The 20,818-nt window shown below is 31.1% G+C and overlaps 1 protein-coding gene across 1 annotated transcript in view; it reads right to left on the bottom strand.

The window, feature by feature from the left end:
• LOC108907619 (nephrin) overlaps positions 1–20,818 on the bottom strand; it is a 372,803-nt gene that overhangs the window by 129,518 nt on the left and 222,467 nt on the right. Inside the window, exons 7-8 of the mRNA XM_023457403.1 lie at positions 13,050–13,194; positions 3,777–3,907 (exon numbers count right to left, since the gene is read on the bottom strand). Coding sequence (XP_023313171.1) covers positions 3,777–3,907; positions 13,050–13,194 — 276 coding nt within the window. The remainder of the gene's footprint in view (positions 1–3,776; positions 3,908–13,049; positions 13,195–20,818) is intronic.

Below are 20,818 nucleotides of genomic sequence, written 5' to 3'. Positions count from 1 at the left end.
GAAAACCCAAGCTGTAACGCGACATCAGTTTTGAACACGGATAATGGTCAGGGAGCAACTGACATAATGAATCCTCCATCCGGAGGAAATTGTTCATAAATTTCCATCGGGAGTATGTGCTATAAACTGTGAACTATGATACGTTTACTTAATGTATCACAATCGGGCTAAATTTAGCTATTCTCCTTTAATACAGACTAATAGCTGGGCGAAAATAATAGTTTAATCTCCAAAATTACTGAAGCAGATTAAGTTTGTATAAGTAAATTGTGATTTAGTTTCATTTCGTCTGGATTTTGGTTTTATGATCGTGTTCTATTTGTCCGGTTATTGAAACGATATTTTTTCTATGTTCCTTCAAGAGTAATGTAATGTTCTGCTCCTCGAAAGAGCATAAAAAAGTAGTGATAGAATTGGTTAATATTTGTACTAATATCAAAGCAGCAAAATTATATTACATTATTTATTTATTTAGAAATTACAATATCCAACGGGACGAAGTCCCAATTACAGGATAAGGTAAAACAGGAAACCTTAACTAAATTTAATAAGAAAAAGACGAAGAACATTAAATATAAAAAATATAAGTATTACACAAAAAAGAGATTATTTATTTATTTAGAAATTACAATATCCAACGGGACGAAGTCCCAATTACAGGATAAGGTAAAACAGGAAACGTTAACTAAATTTAATAAGAAAAAGACGAAGAACATTAAATATAAAAATATAAGTACTACACAAAATAGACTATCAAAATATAAAAATAAAATCCAGACAAAAGAAATTAAGTAACAGACAAATAAAATACATAAGCTAACTAACATATACAAGATAATGATTACATTTGCTAGACAAACGAAAATGAAAAATATATGAAGTCGATCTTCATACTTTTGATAATTGGAAATCTTTTGATATAAGGGAGATGCTATTAGTAAATTGGTACGTGGTGTGGGTAATTGTAAAGCAGGGTGAAATCTAGAATTAATTCTAGGAACGTGATATAAAATCCTTGAGACTAAAAAGTCTGCATTTAGAGTATTATTTATAATTTTAAAAAGGAATATAATTGAAAACATAATTCGCCTAGGACAGCGACTATTAAAATTAAAAGAAAGCAATAATTCTTGAGGTGTACTACGAGGAGGATAAAATCCATAATAAAATGAATAGTCTTTAAAAATCTCCGTTGTACTTTCTCTAATTGAATATTATAAATATTATAAATGGGACTCCAAACAACTGATGCATATTCAAGTTTGCAACGCACAAATGCTGCATACAATATATTTAGAACCTTTACGTTTTGAAGTCTTTAGAATTAACGTAAAATATATCTTAAATTCTTAGAAGCAGATCTGGTTACTAAACTAATGTGCTCGTCAAACGACAATCTAATATCAAATGTAACACTTTCATCATACAATAAAATGAAATTATACTTTTTGTAATTTAAATTGTGTAATTGGTAGATATAAATGTAGATGTGACTATAAGTGCAGGATGATGATCATCCTCATTCAAAAGAGTATCATCAGTTCTAGAAACAACACAATCATCGAAGTTACTACAAATTAAGTCAAGAATTCTATAATCTTTATTTAAAATTTGATACTTTGACTTAGTGAGAGACCAATGGAGGTTTGACCTATCAGGAATATTAAAATCACCTAAAATTGAATTATTAGAATAAAAAATGTGATAGTGTGATTCAAGGGCATCAAATAAACTATCGTATGTATCACATATTGTTCTAGGAGGGATATATAAAACAAGGACGTGCACAAAAATAAATTTTTACATAAAATATATTGGAATACTNTACTGCTGGTAGCGGAAAATTTTCATGGGCTGCCAAAATAACCTTATCTGTTCTCTGGCCAAACTATAGATTTACTGGTAAGTATTTAATTTTCTTCCTTGGACTCTCTCTTCTTGTTTTATTTTTAATTTTTCGGGAGCTGCGTCTCCACGCTGCGCATTTTGCAAAACCCAAGCCGTAACCAATAAATAATTTCTTTTTTTTTTCCACCTTCCTGATTATTCTGTCCCTAGCTTTGCTTAAGGTCCATGCACAGAAATTTTCAGTCTTTGGATGTCCTTTTCAAACACTTTTTCCCACTACTTATAACTAACACATTTTTAGCAAATGTCCTTTTACTTTTATTTACAATTCTATAAATTATTTACTAAAATATTCTTTACTTTACATGTTTTAGGTCATCTCTGGGTATTCTTACATAGTCACCTTTAGATTTGACATTTGTGACATTTATTATAAAATTTGTATTAAATAAATAAATATAAAATAAATTTGTAAATATATTTTAAATAATAATTTAAATTATTAGAAATGACTAGATTTTGTCATAAAAATAGCAGCGATATATTTAAATAAATTAATCTGATGATAGCCCCTCGAAGACGAAACGTAGGATTGCAAAAATGTTGAAGTCATTGGATAGAGCGAAAAAAGTGGCAATGTAAATATGCAATTTATTTAAAATTCGTTTTTTTCCGTAGAATTAAATGATGTAATCGGTTTTTGATTTTTTTTTAGTTTAAACAAATTATCAACAATAACTGAAAAATTTATTGTTGCAAGTCATTTTTTATATTTTTTGCATTTTTGAGCATATTTTTGAACTGTTATTGCAGATTTTTTTATTTCACCAAATAGTATACCTATGTCAAAACGAAAAAAATGATTACCGGCAGAACTCTGTACGATGATTTTTTAAGTAGAATTTTTCTTTGAAAAAAAGTGTTTCAGGCCGAAAACATGAATATCTCAGAAACTTCTTAATTTTTTTTATCTAAAAAAAATTGAGGTTATTTAAGACAGAGAAAGGTATACTTTCACCAAGTTTCGTCAAAATTAAATTATTTTTGCGGAAATGAGAAATAAAAAACGAAAAATCAGAAAAAACCTGTTTTTCGCATTTTCCCGGAAATTTTCAGGTTATGTTAAAAAGTGACTTCTACAAAAGTTGTAGATTTTTGCATGATCTACAACTTTTGTATTGGATACTTTTTTTTTGACGTCAACTTTCGCCAGAAATTCCAATGAAACAATTTCTCACAACTTTTCAACCTCTCAAATCAACACTCCCCTGCTCACACATTTATTTTTTTTTAGGTTTATTAGATAAATAGATAGATAGATAGATACCTTTATTTGACCATTTGATATACAATAGTACATTTATGGCAAGTCAGAATACACAAAAAAAAAATTATAAGCCCTCTTATCATTTCCACTTATAAAAGTTCAGGTAACAATTTTTTTTCCAAGGGTAATTTGGTTGGACTAAGAGTTCAGTCACTATTTAGCCATGACCCAGTAAAAACGATCATGTCATATTATGTAGCTAGAAACATATGTTCATATAACAAAAAATGATTGAAATTAACCCAACGACCATTTTTCAAAGTTTGTCTTGGAGCTTGGAGAACACCCTGTGTATTTCTTAGAAAAGATTTTTCGTTTGTTGAAAATATCGACCTTATTAAATTTATTCACCATCTATACCAGTTTTATCTTAGTCGTGCATTAACGTCGACGCTATTCCTACTCGTTAAGGTATTCAGAGAAAGAAAANTGGAGCTTGGAGAACACCCTGTGTATTTCTTAGAAAAGATTTTTCGTTTGTTGAAAATATCGACCTTATTAAATTTATTCACCATCTATACCAGTTTTATCTTAGTCGTGCATTAACGTCGACGCTATTCCTACTCGTTAAGGTATTCAGAGAAAGAAAACATCGACTCACGTTATGCTTCCAGAGTACTTTGTACGCCCACGGATTGGTGTCCATTTTGCATTCAAAGTAAACGTCATCCCCCTCCTCGATGTCGTCGGGATTCAGGTTGGAGCCAAGAGACAGGTGGAGAATAGGTACATCTGAAACACAAAAGGTTTCAATCCTCTTTCCGCAGATTATCTCGCATTTTGCCGCGATCACCCCGTGCCATGATTTTATATTACTGTTTACGAATGTATCATTCCCCAAATTGGTCTTTCTCGGGTATTTTTTGCCGACTCGGAATTGGGGTAATCAACTTCCCTCTTTGTAATTACACCCAAGGTGAATAAATAAATAAATTAAAATCTTGATTGGGCGATTTGCAAGAATTTACAATGGGAAGCTACGTGACGGCGTTTGGTTATTAGAAAATGAAAATTTTGATATCGATTTGTTCTTAGTTTTCAACGGGTTGGGTAGGATAAGGAGCAGACAGCGCGTTTCTATATTCCTTGTACAGGGTGTACCAAAGTTCGCGTCACGGGACCATCACGGACAAATGAAAAACGGCAGTAAAAATCTGTTTAGATGGTGTGAATAGGGAGTGGCTAAGGTCCATTTTGCACTTGAAAAATATTTTTTCGAAATTCGGAAAATAAGAAAATTACGTCATTCACTTTTTTCCACGAACATACCCATTTTTATGATAACTAAAATTATCTATTCTTTATGAACATACTTTGTGCAGAAATTTTTTCCCTATCTTTTCTCTTTAAAAAGTTACAATAACAAACATTATACAAACATGTATTCTATTGCATTGGAACTAGTCATGACTTAATCAACATTACTGTGAAAAACAATCGCTGTAACTCTTGTCACAAATTTGTTTGCGTATTATGTATTATGAGTGAAGTCGTATGTTGTAGTATGTGTAGTATGAGTGAATATTACGTTTTTGCGAGAATAGTCAGTCATTTGAACTACTATGTAACGTTACAAGTTTAGATCAAATGACTGAATTCTTCACCCTTCAGCTGAATATTCTGTTGGTATATTCAACTAGTATTGTCAGCCGGTAACTTAACCTTTTTCTTTTTGACATTTTGTTTGAATGAGGATAAAAATCGTTCAGCAAAATGATGGATTCTGATACGGCTGTGGAAGTGGTCAGTTTAAATTTCAACTTTAGAGTCACAGATGTTTTAGTAAACGTAGACGTTGAAACAGCAAATATTTTACTTAATGGTAAGATTAATTTTTTATATGGGACATATTTGCGATCCACTTTGCTTCAGGATTATCCTCCTTTTTTGTGACCTAGGCCAGATAATATTGGTAGAATCATTTGTAATTCAGGTCTTTTTCGTATGAATTACATAAAAAACCGAATATATGATATGATTCTCTAAACTTATAACATACATAAGGAACATCATCATCCTCATTCCACAAAAATATCAAAAAATATAGAGCCATGTCACAATTTCTGTTTTGTAGCCATTGACATAAATGACCAAATTCCATTCTCTTACGATAACGATTATGTCGAATATTCGCATATCTTGCAACATCAGAATCTACATACTTTTCACGCTTTTTAAATTTGCCACTTAAAAATATTCCAAAGAAAGCATTGATATATTCCTTCAGTTTTATTTTAAGCAAATACATATATTATATAGTGTGATAACACCAATTCCCACAACACTAGATTACTGGAAGCAATAAAGGATGACAAATTATGGTTACTGGTTAGAAGTTAGAACCCATATGTCAAAGTCGTCAAAGTACATATGACAGGCTGCAGCACTGAATAGTGAATAGTGAATATATACATTTTCGCGATCTGTTCAGGTTAGACAAGGTTAGAAATAAGATTAAAAGAGATAGAAACAGTAACTACAAGTCAGACGTAGTCACCAATATTCACTCGCGAAAAAAAGCCTTATGTTCTTATTAAAAAAAGTCACACCACGAAGAAAAATAGAACAATACACATAATGGCGGTTAAATATGATAACCAAACATACAAAATACATATTAACCAATTTTAATTGTAACTAATATAACTATAACTAATAACAAAACACAAAACAAATAAAAAATCTTTTGCTTTAAATGCTGCAAACTTCTCGTGGGTGTCTTATATACTTGAATTCTTAATGTTCCCCATAAAAAATAGTCTAACGGCGTTACATCTGGGAACTTTGAAGCCCATTCTACAGGCCCATTAATTCCAATCCACTTAGCTCCGAAAGTATTTTTTAAATAGTCTGTAACTTTTTTAGCTTTATGTGGAGGAGCACCGTCGTGTTGCAACCACATATTCAACATGTTCAAGCAGTGCTGATGGAAGCTCCTCTTGCAAAAACTGTAAATAGTTATTAGCATTCAATATATTTTCATAAAAGTATGGGCCAATTAAATGCATTCCAATAATGCCACACCAAACATTTATTCCATAATGACCTTGATTTTGAATTGGATTAACATAGTGTGGATTGTCAATGGCCCAGTAATGTTCGTTTCCTTTATTTGACTTTCCTTTACTTATAAATTGACTCTGATCGGTCCAAAGAATGTGTTGTAAGAGTATATTATCTATTTCCAAATTAACCATTATTTGAGCTACATAATTAATATTTTTTCAGCATGTATGTCATATAAGTGCTTCAAATTATTTAGCCTAAAGTCATGGCAACCATTGGAGCTCAAAATTCTGTGCACAGACCTTCTGTTAAAATTTAATAGGCCAGTCATTATAGCTTTTTTTCGGGAAAAAAAATACTATTAGAAGTTTCTCTGTAGAATATTGTTCAAAAACGTGTTATAAACAAAATATCAAAAAATCAACTCGAGACTAGTTGGGAAACTTTGTTAAAACAATGGTCAAACTTATGGAAACGTGGTTTTTTGACTCGCGTAAAAAAACTGTTATACATAGAGAAAAAAAGGTTTATACAAAATAGGTAAGTATTAAATAAATCTGTAAAATAAGACAAGTTCGATTAAATTCCGATGATTTGTTTATGCGCAAGAGCTCAAAAATTGTCAAAATTGTCCGCTTTTTTCAATTGGTAATAATTAATGCAATTTTCATCGCAGACACTTATAATTCAGGATTTTTGAGGCTTTTTGCACCCTTAATAAGTGGTAAAAATTTCAGCCCGAAAGCTTCATTGGTTTGGCGTTGGCGGAATTTGTTATCTAAGAAGATGCTATTTTCAATTCATTTTTCCCAAGCTCACAGGCGTTGTAGGGTTTCGATCATTAGTTGTTTTTGTACCTAAATAGTTGTATTGACATATGCATTTACTGATAATTTAATTTTTCAAATTTAATTTGTTTAAAAATGACTGAAAAAATGTTAATATTTATTACATCGTTAAGCGCGCATGCTAAGCCTCGCCTTCCCCACTCGTTCGCTAGACCAAGTAATAGAACGCATCGCCGCTATCTTCTTTTTCGAAATTAAATAGTTGAATTCACCTTAATGTTAATGTAGGACATGAAAATATAGCTCTTAATGTATACTCTCTCCAAATTTCGGCTCTTAATATTAATAATTAAGGTCACTGCGATTAAATAAATAAAAAAAATTATCTCAGCTTCTAATCAACTTACAACAACGATTTTTTTTTAAATTCGAAGAAAACTAAAGTAAAGAGGTTACTATTTTATTTTATAATAATTACCTATCTTAACAATTTAATAAATATTAACATTTTTTCAGTCAATTTTAAACAAATTAAATTTGAAAAACTAAATTCTCAGTAAATGCCTATGTCAATACAACTATTTAGGTACAAAAACAACTAATGATCAAAACCCTACAACGCCTGTGAGCTTGGGAAAAATGAATTGAAAATAGCATCTTCTTAGATAACAAATTCCGCCAACGCCAAACCAATGAAGCTTTCGAGCTGAAATTTTTACCACTTATTAAGGGTGTAAAAAGCCTCAAAAATCCTGAATTACAAGTGTCTGCGATGAAAATTGCATTAATTATTAGCAATTGAAAAAAACGGCAATTTTCGACCATCTTTAAGCTCTTGTGCATAAACAAATTATTAGAATTTAATCGGACTTTTTTCATTTTATAGGCTTATTTAATACCTACCTTTTTTGTATAAATTTTTTTTCGCTATGAATAATAGTTTTTTTACGTGAGTCAAAAAACCACTTTTCCATAAACTTTGACCACTGTTAAAACAAAGTTTCCCAACTAGACTCGAGTTGATTTTTTGAAATTTTATTTATAACAGGTTTCCGAACAATATTCCGCACAGAAACTTCTAATAGTATTTTTTTTCCCGAAACAGGCTATTTCATGTCTATAATGACTGGGCTATAATGCAAAAGTGGCTTGTCGTATAGAATTTCTAGGATTTTCCTCAAAATATCGTAATATCGTTACACACTGATTTTGAAATTCCTTTCCCTTTTCTTGATGAAAATGCATTTTCGTCAGTACGCAAAATTCATACTAATCTGGCAAATATTTTTGGGTCTCATGACATAAGTTAGCGGCTCTCCTGGCATTTTTTGACATTCACCATAAATTTAAATCATGTCAACTTTTTCATTGTTTGTCAACATTTTTTAATTTTTAGCAATCACTTACTAGTTTGTTTATAAGAAGTAGCGATTGGCAGAAACTAATATGTAAACAGACTTGTGACAGCAGTTTCAGCCATTGTTTTCATAGCAATGTTGATTAAATCATGAATAATTCTAATACAATAGGATACATTTTTGTATAATGTTTGTTATTGTAACTTTTTAAGGAGAAGAGATAGAGAAAAAATTGCTGCACAAAAAATGTTCGTAAAAAATTGATAATTCTAGTTATCATAAAAATGGGTATGTTCGTGAAAAAAAAGAGGACGTAATTTTTTTTATTTTCCGAAATTTGAAAAAAATGTTTTTCAAGTGCAAGCATGGGCCCGAACGCGAACTTTGGGACACCCTGTACATACAAATTCTACCGACTTTTGTATACAAAATGAGGTGATTTAACTAAATTTGTCTTTATTCAAAGTAAAATATCTAGGATAATATAAAAAATTTTAATTGTAGTTATCTTTATGCTATTTTTGTAAATTCGGTTACCGTTAAAAAGTGACATCTATACACAATTATTTGAGAAAAAACCTAAGAGACCCACATATCATTTCCGAAGGATTTCGATGCCCTGAACACGATCCTATCATGAAATGTCATGACTTGCCGACTAATTTCGGAGAAAAGTGAAATTTTCCGTTGAAAATTGGCCCAAATATGGGTCAAAACTGATTTTTTCCTAAATTTTGTCAAAATTTATCACTTTCGTAGTACATATTTTGAGGAGTTAGAACTATGGCTTTTGGGTGGATGTTTTATTGGATTTTTTTTTGTATTTATTAGAACGATTATAATTTTGCTTCTATTTTAATCTATTGTTTTTTATTTTGACTAGCTCCATCTTGGGCGATAAATTTATTGTCTTGGTATATGGATAAAAAATTTTGTGACATTCTTCATCTTTCCTATTTTGAATCGTTTGGAAACTACTTATATCTCGAAAGCGAAATGTATTCCTGCAAATAAACTGTTTCGTTTGATGAAGTAATTTTTTACTTGAATATGTAAAATTAATATATTTTTATTTCGTTGAGGTTCCCCTATTATTATTTTTATTTTCGTTAATCTAAATTTCTCAAAAGCAACACAATGCTCTCTTTATATTTATTTTATTTAGAAATAACCTACAGTTTTTCGTTTCAAAATTTTCAGATTTTTTCTGATCTACTTATTAACTGATTCCTAAAACTAATTTACTTTAATTTTCTTCGTGTAATTTTCTTTGAACCACCGCTTAATATTTTTGTGTTTGTTTGAGTCATTTGTTTCTTCTTCTGGGTTTGTTTGGGCCACCTAGTATCTGTTTTCTCTTCAACATGCACAATACTTTACTTGTTTGATTTGTGCCGTGATGCATAACCTGTGTTTTGATAATTTTTTTATAGATGTTATTCCTCTCTAAGCCGGTTTCCTTCTAGATTTCTTTTGTCTTGAACTAGTCGTCTTGTTGGTTATCCAAAGTAACCAATTTTTTGTGGTTTTGGAGATTTCAAATTTTTCATTTGATTTTTCTTGTAAAATAAACTTTTTTTAACAATTTATTTTGTAATTACATCTTTTACTTTAATTTATTAAGTGCATGTGCATATAGTTTTTCATTAGTTTAAACTTTCTGTACCTACTTCAATTTCCAGAATTTGGCTTCCGACATGTCATTTCACTCTTCCTTCATTTTGACCATTATGACTATTTTTACCACGATCTGTACCTATACAATGACGATAGCAGATACAATTCATATTCGACTCATTTTAGAAAAATTTAACAATTTTGAAGATAAAATAAATTAATTAATATCCTGGTTATTTTTACTAATAATTACAGATACAATATTACTGAGTTTAAATTTAAGCACACTAATAATGTCTTGGCAGGTACAAATAGTATATTTTATGAACGAGCTACAGTTTGAATACGTCTCAAACACTATATTACTCCCCTAATTAACATTACAGAAATATATAACCTATTTATTTGCTGATACAACGTTTTTAATCTGTTTTAATTTGACTTTCACTGTACTGTATTCTGGGGAGAAGTTATTATTCCAGGTTGCGTTTGATGAATTATTCCCAAAATTATAATTAAAAAGCACATAAAACAAATAATATTATCATAACTCCTTATTTACATTTTAAGAGAAGGTAAATTGTTCCAGCCGAATAACGGGGACCTAACAATATGAATTTATTTACCTCCATAAAACCCACCCCCTTGTAAGTTATATAATGCGAAGGCTGCAACAGTTCTCAGGAATATTAAATATAAACCACCCTTTGAAGGCTTAGATATGGCATTTGATTTTGTGTTTTTTTATATGATATTGCATATACTGAAAAAAAAAGTATTGAAGACTAAAGTTAAGTTAAGTTAAAGTTCGTTCTAGGGAAATGTTTCTAGAACTGCAAGAATTTTACTGTGCTAAATTTATTTCAACGTTTCGATTCCGGGAAACCATCATCAATTTTGTTCTCTCTTGAATAGAATAATTGTATGCTGTACTAAAGAAGGTTTTTTAACATTTTTTTAACCGTTTGTTTAAAGTGCAATCTAAAAAAAGATATAACGTGACTGGAAAGGCATGTACAGGGTGATTTACAACTTATCCAAAAAAAAATGGGAGTAGATGCGTCATAAAAAATGGAGTCAATATACTTGGTAAAGAATTTTTTTGTAAATTCCTTATACTTTCCGAGAAAAATATTATTTGTTGTGTATTTTTAACCCTTACATCGCTGGGCTACTGTAATCTCTAGCGATATTGGCGTAGTGAGCTGTGCGCAATGCGCTCTCTCTCCACGTGACCCTAGGCGATTTCGAATATTGAAATCAGTATTAACGTTTTTGCGATAGTGTTTACATTAGTTTCTCAAGTGTCAAAAATTGCTTACGTGTATAGCAAATCGAAGTTGATGGATATCGTTTTAATTTATGCTGAAGCAAGACAACATTTGCGTTATGGTGAAGCAAGACATTAGTTCATAGAAATTGGATAAGACGGGCCCAAATGTGTGAGTGGACAAAATTTTGAACAGTTGTAACATCAGGTATGTCAAATTATTTTATTAACTAAAAATAACAATATCGGCAAAACCAGTTGAATTTACTGATATAAAATAGGTGATTACAAAATTGTATTTGTAAGAGCCCCCTTTATATTAAAAAAAAAATTTAGATGTTTTGAATCACCCTGTATATGTTAAAGTAAAACTGACGATGGTTTTTAGAAATCCACAGTGAAATTATTTGCAAAATGTTACTATAATATTGTTTTTACAAGTTATGTATAAAAGTTCTTGAAAAAAAAAAAGTTGCAAAAGATTTTTTTCAATTTATCTTCAAATAGTTCAAATAATTCTGTGAGTTGCATTGAGATCCAAATAGTCTAAATTGTTGACAATTTAATCATTTTTCTGTATCTTATGGTTTCCAAGATGGTGAATATTGTGCCCACCTGGTATATCTATGATGAATAAATGGTAGGTATTTTCCACTCAAGACAAATATCTTTTTTTTTCTTACACTTGACTTACAATTAAATAAATTAATAAAATTTCAAAATATATGTACTTACTACAATAGAACTTCTAAATAACGTCAGAAATAAATAAAAATAGTTCATTACTTTTGTGGTTGGTTTATTAAGTTAAATTTAATAATGAATTGACATTTTTTCTACATAAAAATATAAAAAAGGAGGATTAGTTTCGTGTACATAAAAAATGGATCAAGCAATAAAATCCAAACTTTATTAAAGATTGTCTGCAATATTACATTATTTCTTCATAATAGCCTTCAAACGTTGGTTGTTAATTTTTAATGTGTTTAACGAGTGTTGTTTCTTCAAGTAGTTTCTTATAGGCGTACTCTTAACCAATACCAAACTTTTCTTGAATCAATATCAGTAACATTGATATAATATAAAAATATTAGGAAATTGTTCATGGAGTTGCCTATTATTTGGCGTATGTGACGTCACTACTAAAAGGGTCTATTGCCGAAATGTTTTTCTTCCTGATTTTCAAATTAAGGTGATTCTTAAATTAATGTTTTTTTCTGCATCTTTAAAATAATTTTGATTACAAACTTTCTAGAAGCCATTTTAAAGGTGCTGAAAACCGACCATATTTAGAGATAATAATCTCTATTAAAGACTGAAATTAGAGATTATATAGTATTTTTTTCTTAACACATTTACTGCCTATTAACTATTTATTATGTAGAAAACTGTCTGCTTTTACAAACAAGTCACATAACAACGGTTTATTACATTCTTTAATTGTAAGGCAAGCAAAAACTGTTACTATTATATACAATCAGTTAGATAATATTTTCTAAAAACGACTAATAAACAAATTTTTCGTAAGGCACTGGATTTAAGATCACCCTGTACACGAAAGTGAACCAGCACCGGAAGGAAGTTCTAACTAATCCCGCATTTCTTCCGGTAAATAAGATTAACGAAACTATCGCTCTCCCACATCTCTCTCTAACAAGCGTTCAGATTTTCTTAAGATTTTCAGAGGTGTAGCGAAAAAAGTAATGGGGAGGAAGTCTCGCAATTGTTGAGAGAGCGGGCGAGCTACAAGGAAGGCGGACCAAACAAAGGAGATCCACTCCGAGCATCCTAATAATTAACAACCCGGTAGTTTTTATATCATCGAAAGAACTTACAGAAAACGTTTAATTTCACGGTGGCTTCTTCTACTCCGTTTTGCACCAGGTGATTAGATGCTCTACACGTAAGCGATCGCCCATTGTCTTGCTTCGTCGGTACGAAGGACAGTAGTGAAGTGGTCGAGTTGCCGTCTTCGGAGTCCTGAAAGTTCAATATATCTTTAATCACCTCTGTACGCCCCAAAAAATGTAATAAGTTAGACACTGTTCTTACAAAATATTTGTACAATTTATAGCAACTGAAATTGCTGTTTAGAAATTAAAGTAATAGCAAATATTTAATTAGCAATAACAATGCACAGTTAAAAAACAGAATGTAAATCGATATTTATTTATCAACACAATTTTTAGTTTGTAGAGGGAACACAAAGTTGTGTACAAATAGATGCAGATGTGCAATTTGGCCTACTGATGTCGGACAACAGATATGTTTACTTACTATCGAAATAAATGAAATAGTCCCCTGAGTTTAGAAACCGATATTAAGAAAACGTAGGGGCAAAATAATTTGAAATTTGGACCATATATAGCCTCACTATTACTCTATTGTTTGCTAAAATTTCAGTTAGTTTCGTTATCCCTTTTTTTTAGTTATTAATGAAAATGTTCAAAAAATGACGGTTTTCTGCCTGCAAAATTGATATCTCTCACTTTAAGTCGTCGTAATTTTTTTGTTTATTGATAAAAATATTCAAAATTTTTACTGACGATAAACCGAACTATTGTCTTTAGTACTGTGAAGGTCATTTGTCTCAAAAGCTCTTCTTTTTTTTACTTTTAAGCAGAACAGAAGGGAGTGATATCTCCATAAATATTGCGTTCTTTAAAAAAAGAAAAAACTGACAGTCTGAAAAATTTTGTCAAAATTAGAGTTATAAATATGATATTCTTAAAAACAGTACCTATCGGAATGGTCAATTACGTTCAGGGTCCGATGCAGGGTATACAGTATAGCCTGTTTGATTGTGCACGAAGCACCTTCTGATTATCACATTTTGTCTGCCCTGGCAGACAGGATGATTACGGGGCACTGACTGATTTTGTTAATGAAACCCTTGGCTTGATTTTTCACTCATTTAATGACATAATTTCTCACAAGATGTCTTAACACTACTTTAACCTAAACTCATCTGTATGTGTGTGTGTAGGGCGTATGTGCCCACACCCTCGCTTTCGTCCCACACCTCAAAACAATGAAGAGGGGGGTTGGTCGGAACCTTATGGCGTGTGGCGGAACATAGCCTAAACTATGACGTGTATGTTTTTTTGTGGATTTGTGCATTGAATCTAAAAACATTATAAAAAAAATACTACTGAAAATAAAAAAAAAACAATTTCGGGAAACGGTAGAAGAAGCGACTAAACGCAGAAGTTGTGGAACTTAACAACAAAGGCAGCATTTACCAAATTGTCCATATCAATCCTTTCTTCCTGTATCAACGATATTTGGAAGATATTATAATAAACTTTGACTCTCTACTTAGCAAAATAACTACAACATCAACGATAATCAAAACTAGCCACTTGTCACCCATGACAATTAACATGGGCCATTCCATTTAAAAGAAAAAAATTTTTCAACTCGTAAGATTATTAAATACAGATCTCAGTATTTCCGAGTCTGAATAACGTACATGTTTTGCTCATAGATGACAAGATAGAGTAATTTACGAACTATGAAAACTGCAGGTTTCTAACTCTTTAGTAGCTAGTTTAGTTGCTATGTAGCCACATTTAGAGAGCTGAGGTCAATTTTGCAATATTCAAGATGGCGGATCCAAGACGGCCGACCAAATTTTCAAAAAATAACAGAATCGCAGTAAATTTGGTATACGGGGGTTTTCAGGGTCACTGACTACGGATCCGAGGTCATTTTTGCAAAATTCAAGTTGGCGGATCCAAAATGGCCGACTAAATTTTCAAATAATAACAGAATCGAAGAAAATTTGGTATACGGGGGTTTTCGGAATCGCTGACTATGTATTCGAGGTCAGAATTGCGAAATTCATTTTGTAATATTTTACTTTATAACCTGAATACGCAATTATATGTTAACCTACTTTTTTTCGGCTATATGTTGTTCTTTTTTCTGTAAAAGATCTATTCACGGGTTGAATTTTGAAAATCTGATATCGGATTCGTGATCAGTGACCTCAAAAGCCCCCGTATACCAAATTTGGCGCAAATGTTTTGGTCGGCCACCATCTTGAATTTTGCAAAATTTGGTCGGCCATCTTGGATCCGTCTTAACTATATAAATGAACATTTGAATATAGAAAAAAATTTTTTTTCTAGTTTTCCTAGTATTTTTTCATAAATTTTCTGCTATTTTTGACCTTTTTTTTGAGATTAGGAAATTCCTGTGACGTGATAGCTCAATTCTGACACCGGATTCGTGATCAGGAGGCAAACTACAGATAACATATGTCGCATGAAAAGTATAGACTACTTTTTTTGTGTGGCTGTGTTATCAATGCTAATACAGCGAAAACTTTGTAAAAATAACAAAATCTGTTTTTAATAGTAGATGGATAATATTGGATATCTGACCGTAGTTTTCTATTAAGATCAACTTTTCTCAATAACGATTGTTGATATTGTAAATAATAAAGGTACTTTACTCTTGAGGCAAATTTACATTTTTCGACAAATCTTGTATGTATACTTCTGCAAAAAATTGAAACCTGATTATTTCATTTTGGGTTTTAGGCCATGCAGAACTTTTTATTAAGAATAACTATTTTTCATAAAACCAATAATAAAAAAAGTATCCCATGTGACGCCGACTTAATTGGACACACTGTATATTTGAATACATTTTAACATAATTGTTCTTAATACTTTAACAATTTCACCTCAAACGTCTATTTGTTGTCACTCCAAGATATTTACCAATAGTTCCTTGTTTTTACTCCATCATAATTGATCCTAATATGTCAAAATTTGTAAGTTTCGAAATTTATTGTAAAAAAATTGTAATCATTACTTTTTTAGTTCCCCTGCAACAACCGATTTCAATCTGAATCAAGTTTCCTGTTCATAAAACACTACCATATCTTCTGCAAAACCGATAAATGTGTCTAGTAGTTTTCAGGTTGACAAGATCATTAATGTATATATTAAACAACATAGACCCTAAGACTGTGCCTTGTGGAACACCATATTCCACCGTTACCTCATCACTTTTAACGTTGTACTCAATCACTAAGGTAATTTTTAAAGAAACGTAGTCGGTTTAAATACAAAGGGACAATTGTTAATTCTGCGAAGTGTTCTGCTCTTTCACTTGATATTTTTTTCAACGTCTCAGACTTTATGTCTTATCCTGGTGCTGTATTATTTTTTAAGACTGATATAACTTTTCTACTTCTAAATTAGTCAAAAGCTGATTGAATGTTCCTAGAAACTTTGTAAACTTATTAAAACAGGCAAAATAATATTTACCTACTTTACAAAAAGCAATACCATTAATTTTACTTTTCAGTCATGATAACTTTTCCAAGAATTGTAATCAAACGTTATAAACGAACACATGTTACAAGCAGAATATGACGTGATAGTGATACAACTTCGCCCCTTTCCTGTATGAATTTTTATAACATGACGCCCATACACTTAGAATATCCCAGCCTTTTCAGAATATTCAGAGGAAGAAGTAATCCTATCACATTCCTTCATACCTTAGCAGCGCCGGCAACAACAGGAGGAAGTATATTGTTATATTTATGTCTGAAAGGGTCTCCTCTGTTGTGCCACTTTGAGTCATGGCTCCGTCCTTTATAGGGGCAAGTTTAAAGGGCACGCCGATGACATTAATAATTCCATTACGTGACTCTCACAAAATTTCGTTTGGAAATTATTAAATGTTCTCAAATATATTTGGTGTGCAGAGGGGGTTCGATTCGATGGTGTTTTAGGGGTATCTCAGACTATAACTGTTAAAAAAATACATAGTAGTTCAAGGACTATATTAGTTTTACTCTGTTGTAAACGTATAAATCAATTCAAACACGTTCGAAATTTTTCTCTCTAATCAAATGAAGTCAAACAATATTTTTCAATACCAAAAGTTCAGGTATGCAAATGATATCTAACCCTACAGACAAAAGTTCTAAGTGTTGATATTGCAGGAGACAACTAGACCATAGTCTATACATAAAATATATCAATCCCAAAGTATGAGTATCAGTGAATGCAAATTGCGGGGTAGTGGAGTTAGCCTAAGAGCTGGCGTGATTTTTTTCCCATCATTTGTACCAAAGGATAAGCACATTAATGTTGAAATATGGTTTAAAGTGAACAAATATCGATTCCTATCCGCGATATTATTACAAAATTGTCTAAAGGAACATAATACAAGACATCTCTCATCTCGTTAGTCAAAAAATTGTATTAGCTAACTTTTCTATTTAAACAAATAAGTGAGGAAAACAGATTTTTAACTTTGCACAGGGAAAACCATCAGTTTTAGCGAAAAGTGACTCTCAGACAGCTTGTAGGGAATAAAATTATCTAAAAAATGAGAGTTGTTAAATTAAAATCGGTCAATAAACAAAAAAGTTATTGCAAAAAAACAAGAAAAGTGCCCATTTTTTAAATTGTTTATAACTATCGCATTTATTGTTAAAATTTTATAAAACCTATGACAAGTTGAGGGCTTTTGTCATACTTTAAAAGTGTGCCGAAAGTGGGCGCTGTAGGTGCAATAGTTTTCGCACAATTCAATTTGTTTATAACGGAGGCTCCAAAAGTTATGAACTTTAAGCCTCTGTACAGGCGTTAATTTTCAACCAAACATGATTCTGAAAGCGTCATTGTAATCTTAAAGACGTAATTAAGCGACCTATTAAAAAATATCAACGTTTTTTTGACATTAACATTCTCAAATTGTGCATTAAAAAACCGTGTGTTTTTCGCTTATAAACAATTTGAATAAAATTGTTATTATTTATGCTACCTCACCGAAAATAGATGCAATGGATAGCTGGCAAAAAAATACAAATTTAAAATAACAAGTACCCTCTACGACCAACAGGAGCCAAGATAAGAATTTAAAAAAAAATCGTAGCGTAATTGTTAAGACTTGAATTTTTCGCAAAATAAAGTTTACGACGTAAACTACGATTTCCCGTGAATTGCATTGAAAAATGTGGAAAATTAACGACTCACGAGCCCTATAAAGAAAAGGTACTTGCTAAGTAAAATGTCCGGCGTGGTGGTGGGGGAAGCTCGTCCAATCGAGTCGCGCGCTCGAGAAAAGTTCAAATTGATGCGCGCTGTAAATTTTGCAATATTTCGGCTTCTATTCATCGTAGAAACTTCTTTTTTTTAAACTTGGGTAGCTCAACGAAAAAATAACAATAGGCATATTTACGAATTCGTAGAATAGCTTTGAACCCCAGAAAAAATGCATCTTTTATACTTAATTTTTTTTAATTTACAAAAATGTGACAAAAATTAAACGTTAGTTAAACGAAATATTAATTAAAATTTCAATTTCGGAATTATTTTACTATTATTAAATAAATAAATGAAGCTATCGTTCATTTAAAAAGTTCTTAACGCCTGTACAGAGGCTTAAAGTTCATAACTTTTGGAGCCTCCATTATAAACAAATTGAATTGTGCGAATTGCACCTACAGCGTCCACTTTCGGCACACTTTTAAAGTATGACAAAACACTCAACGTGTCATAGGTTTTCTAAAATTTTAACAATAAATGCGATAGTTATAAACAAATTAAAAAATGGGCACTTTCCTTGTTTTTTTGGCAATAACTTTTTTGTTTATTAACCGATTTTAATTTAAAAAGTCTCATTTTGTAGATAATTTTACTCCCTACAAGCTGTCTGAGAGTCACTTTTCGCTAAAATTGATGGTTTTCCCTGCAAAGTGAAAAAACTGTTTTCCTCACTTATTTGTTTAAACAGAAAAGTTAGCTAATAAAATTTTTTGACTAACGAGATGAGAGATGTCTTGTATTATGTTCCTTTAGACAATTTTACAATAACCTCGCGGAGAGGACTTTTTTCGAGTAAAAATTTTATTTGCTTGGCCTATCTGTGAGTGCAAGCGAGATAGATGCAGACTCGCAAACGCACAGCAGACGGAGAAGGATAATAAAACTAAACATTATACACTCTGAAATAAAAAATATGAAAATTTTGTCGCTTTGAAGGATACTTGTCTTTGTCAAACCAACAAAAATCTAAAATATTTGTATGTATTTTTGTATTAATTATACTAATACTATACTATCCTTTGTAATTGTTTCAAATACAGAATTGATATTCACAACTTAAATACAGTTCGTACAAAATTTTTTAAGATAGGATTCCAAGAAGATCCCTGCGTCACTTTCTTGGAGTTAGGATACTTGGGCATTGGCGGGAATTTTCTAAATTGTTGTAGTAGTTCCGCTAACAGAACGTTATTGACTTATTCTTCTGTCTCAACAAATATCACAAGGACTGTATATGGGTTAAAAACATACTATCTATACCAATATATAAAATACTTTTATTTTGTTTAATTATCAAATCACAAAGTATAATAAAATACAATAACAACAATTACTCTTTCTTAGCTTAGCTAACTAGGGTCCCATATTTTTAAAATGAGTTTGCTTCATAGCTCTGCGATTGTGATGTTAACGCTAATATAACACCGAAATCGACCCAAAATATCACAAAATTACTCTTAACAAAGCCCTGTAATTCAAAGACAAACGAAATGAAATATCTGATTTAATAAATGACGTTAGAAGTTCAAAAATCAGTATTTCTATCATCTATTACCAAGATAACCAACCTAAAATGTATGTTCATTTATCTAATTAAAAAAATTAAGGACTGTGGATATTTCAACTGATTGTCTGGACAAGCATAGGTAGTAATATGAGAAGGTAACACATCACACTCCACTTGAAATGTCAGGATATTTATCAGTATTGGAAAGGACATCCTTGTCTAAGGAAACGTCAGAACCGCCACAAACAATTATTAACTAAGAATTTATCGACAGTTTATGAATAGTTCTTGTCTTATGAAAGATATGTTTAATAGATAGTGGGTAGGATGAAGGCGGGCGAAAGCCGCTTTACACTATTTTACTGTCAATTTAAAATACTAATGGAGGACGAGAAAGTAACGATAAGAATTTTCTATCGCTAGATATTGTGGATGTGACATGTGTTTACGCAAACAGAAATATTTTTTAACAAAATAAACATATTTCTATACAAATGTCATGTATTTCTCCAATGGGCATTTCGAAACAAAAAAATAGCAGTAGAAAGAAATACTGAAACTTGTATATCATATAAACGTTTATTTTTGGTATACAAAATTTTATCCAAAGACCAAAACCTGACCAATGAAATAAATTCTATAGAAATAAGGTATCACTTACAAAAAATTAAAGACGTATTTTTTGATTCATTTTGTTGTTGCGAAAAGATGACAAGTACTATTTTAGAAGCAAAACACATGATAGTTTTATGCTATTTTTTATCAGACATTTTTATGTTGAAAAATTAAATAGGGATTTTAATTTAACTGGTTTTAAATATACCGCGTGATGACAAAATTTGGAACAAAATTCATAACTTTTATACTGGGTGATTTTTTAAAAAACGCCGAGACAGGTCGATTTTGTTCTCGGGAGGGTTTTTTTTTAAGACGATTCAGTTGAATGCAAGGTGACCCAGAAAAACTGGACGAGCAATAAATTTGTTTTTAATTACGGTACACCCTGTATATTTTTCCA

Source organism: Anoplophora glabripennis, unplaced genomic scaffold, assembly GCF_000390285.2.
Source record: "Anoplophora glabripennis isolate ALB-LARVAE unplaced genomic scaffold, Agla_2.0 scaffold43, whole genome shotgun sequence".
Classification (NCBI taxonomy): domain Eukaryota; kingdom Metazoa; phylum Arthropoda; class Insecta; order Coleoptera; family Cerambycidae; genus Anoplophora; species Anoplophora glabripennis.
This window is presented reverse-complemented; position numbering and strand designations above follow the sequence as displayed.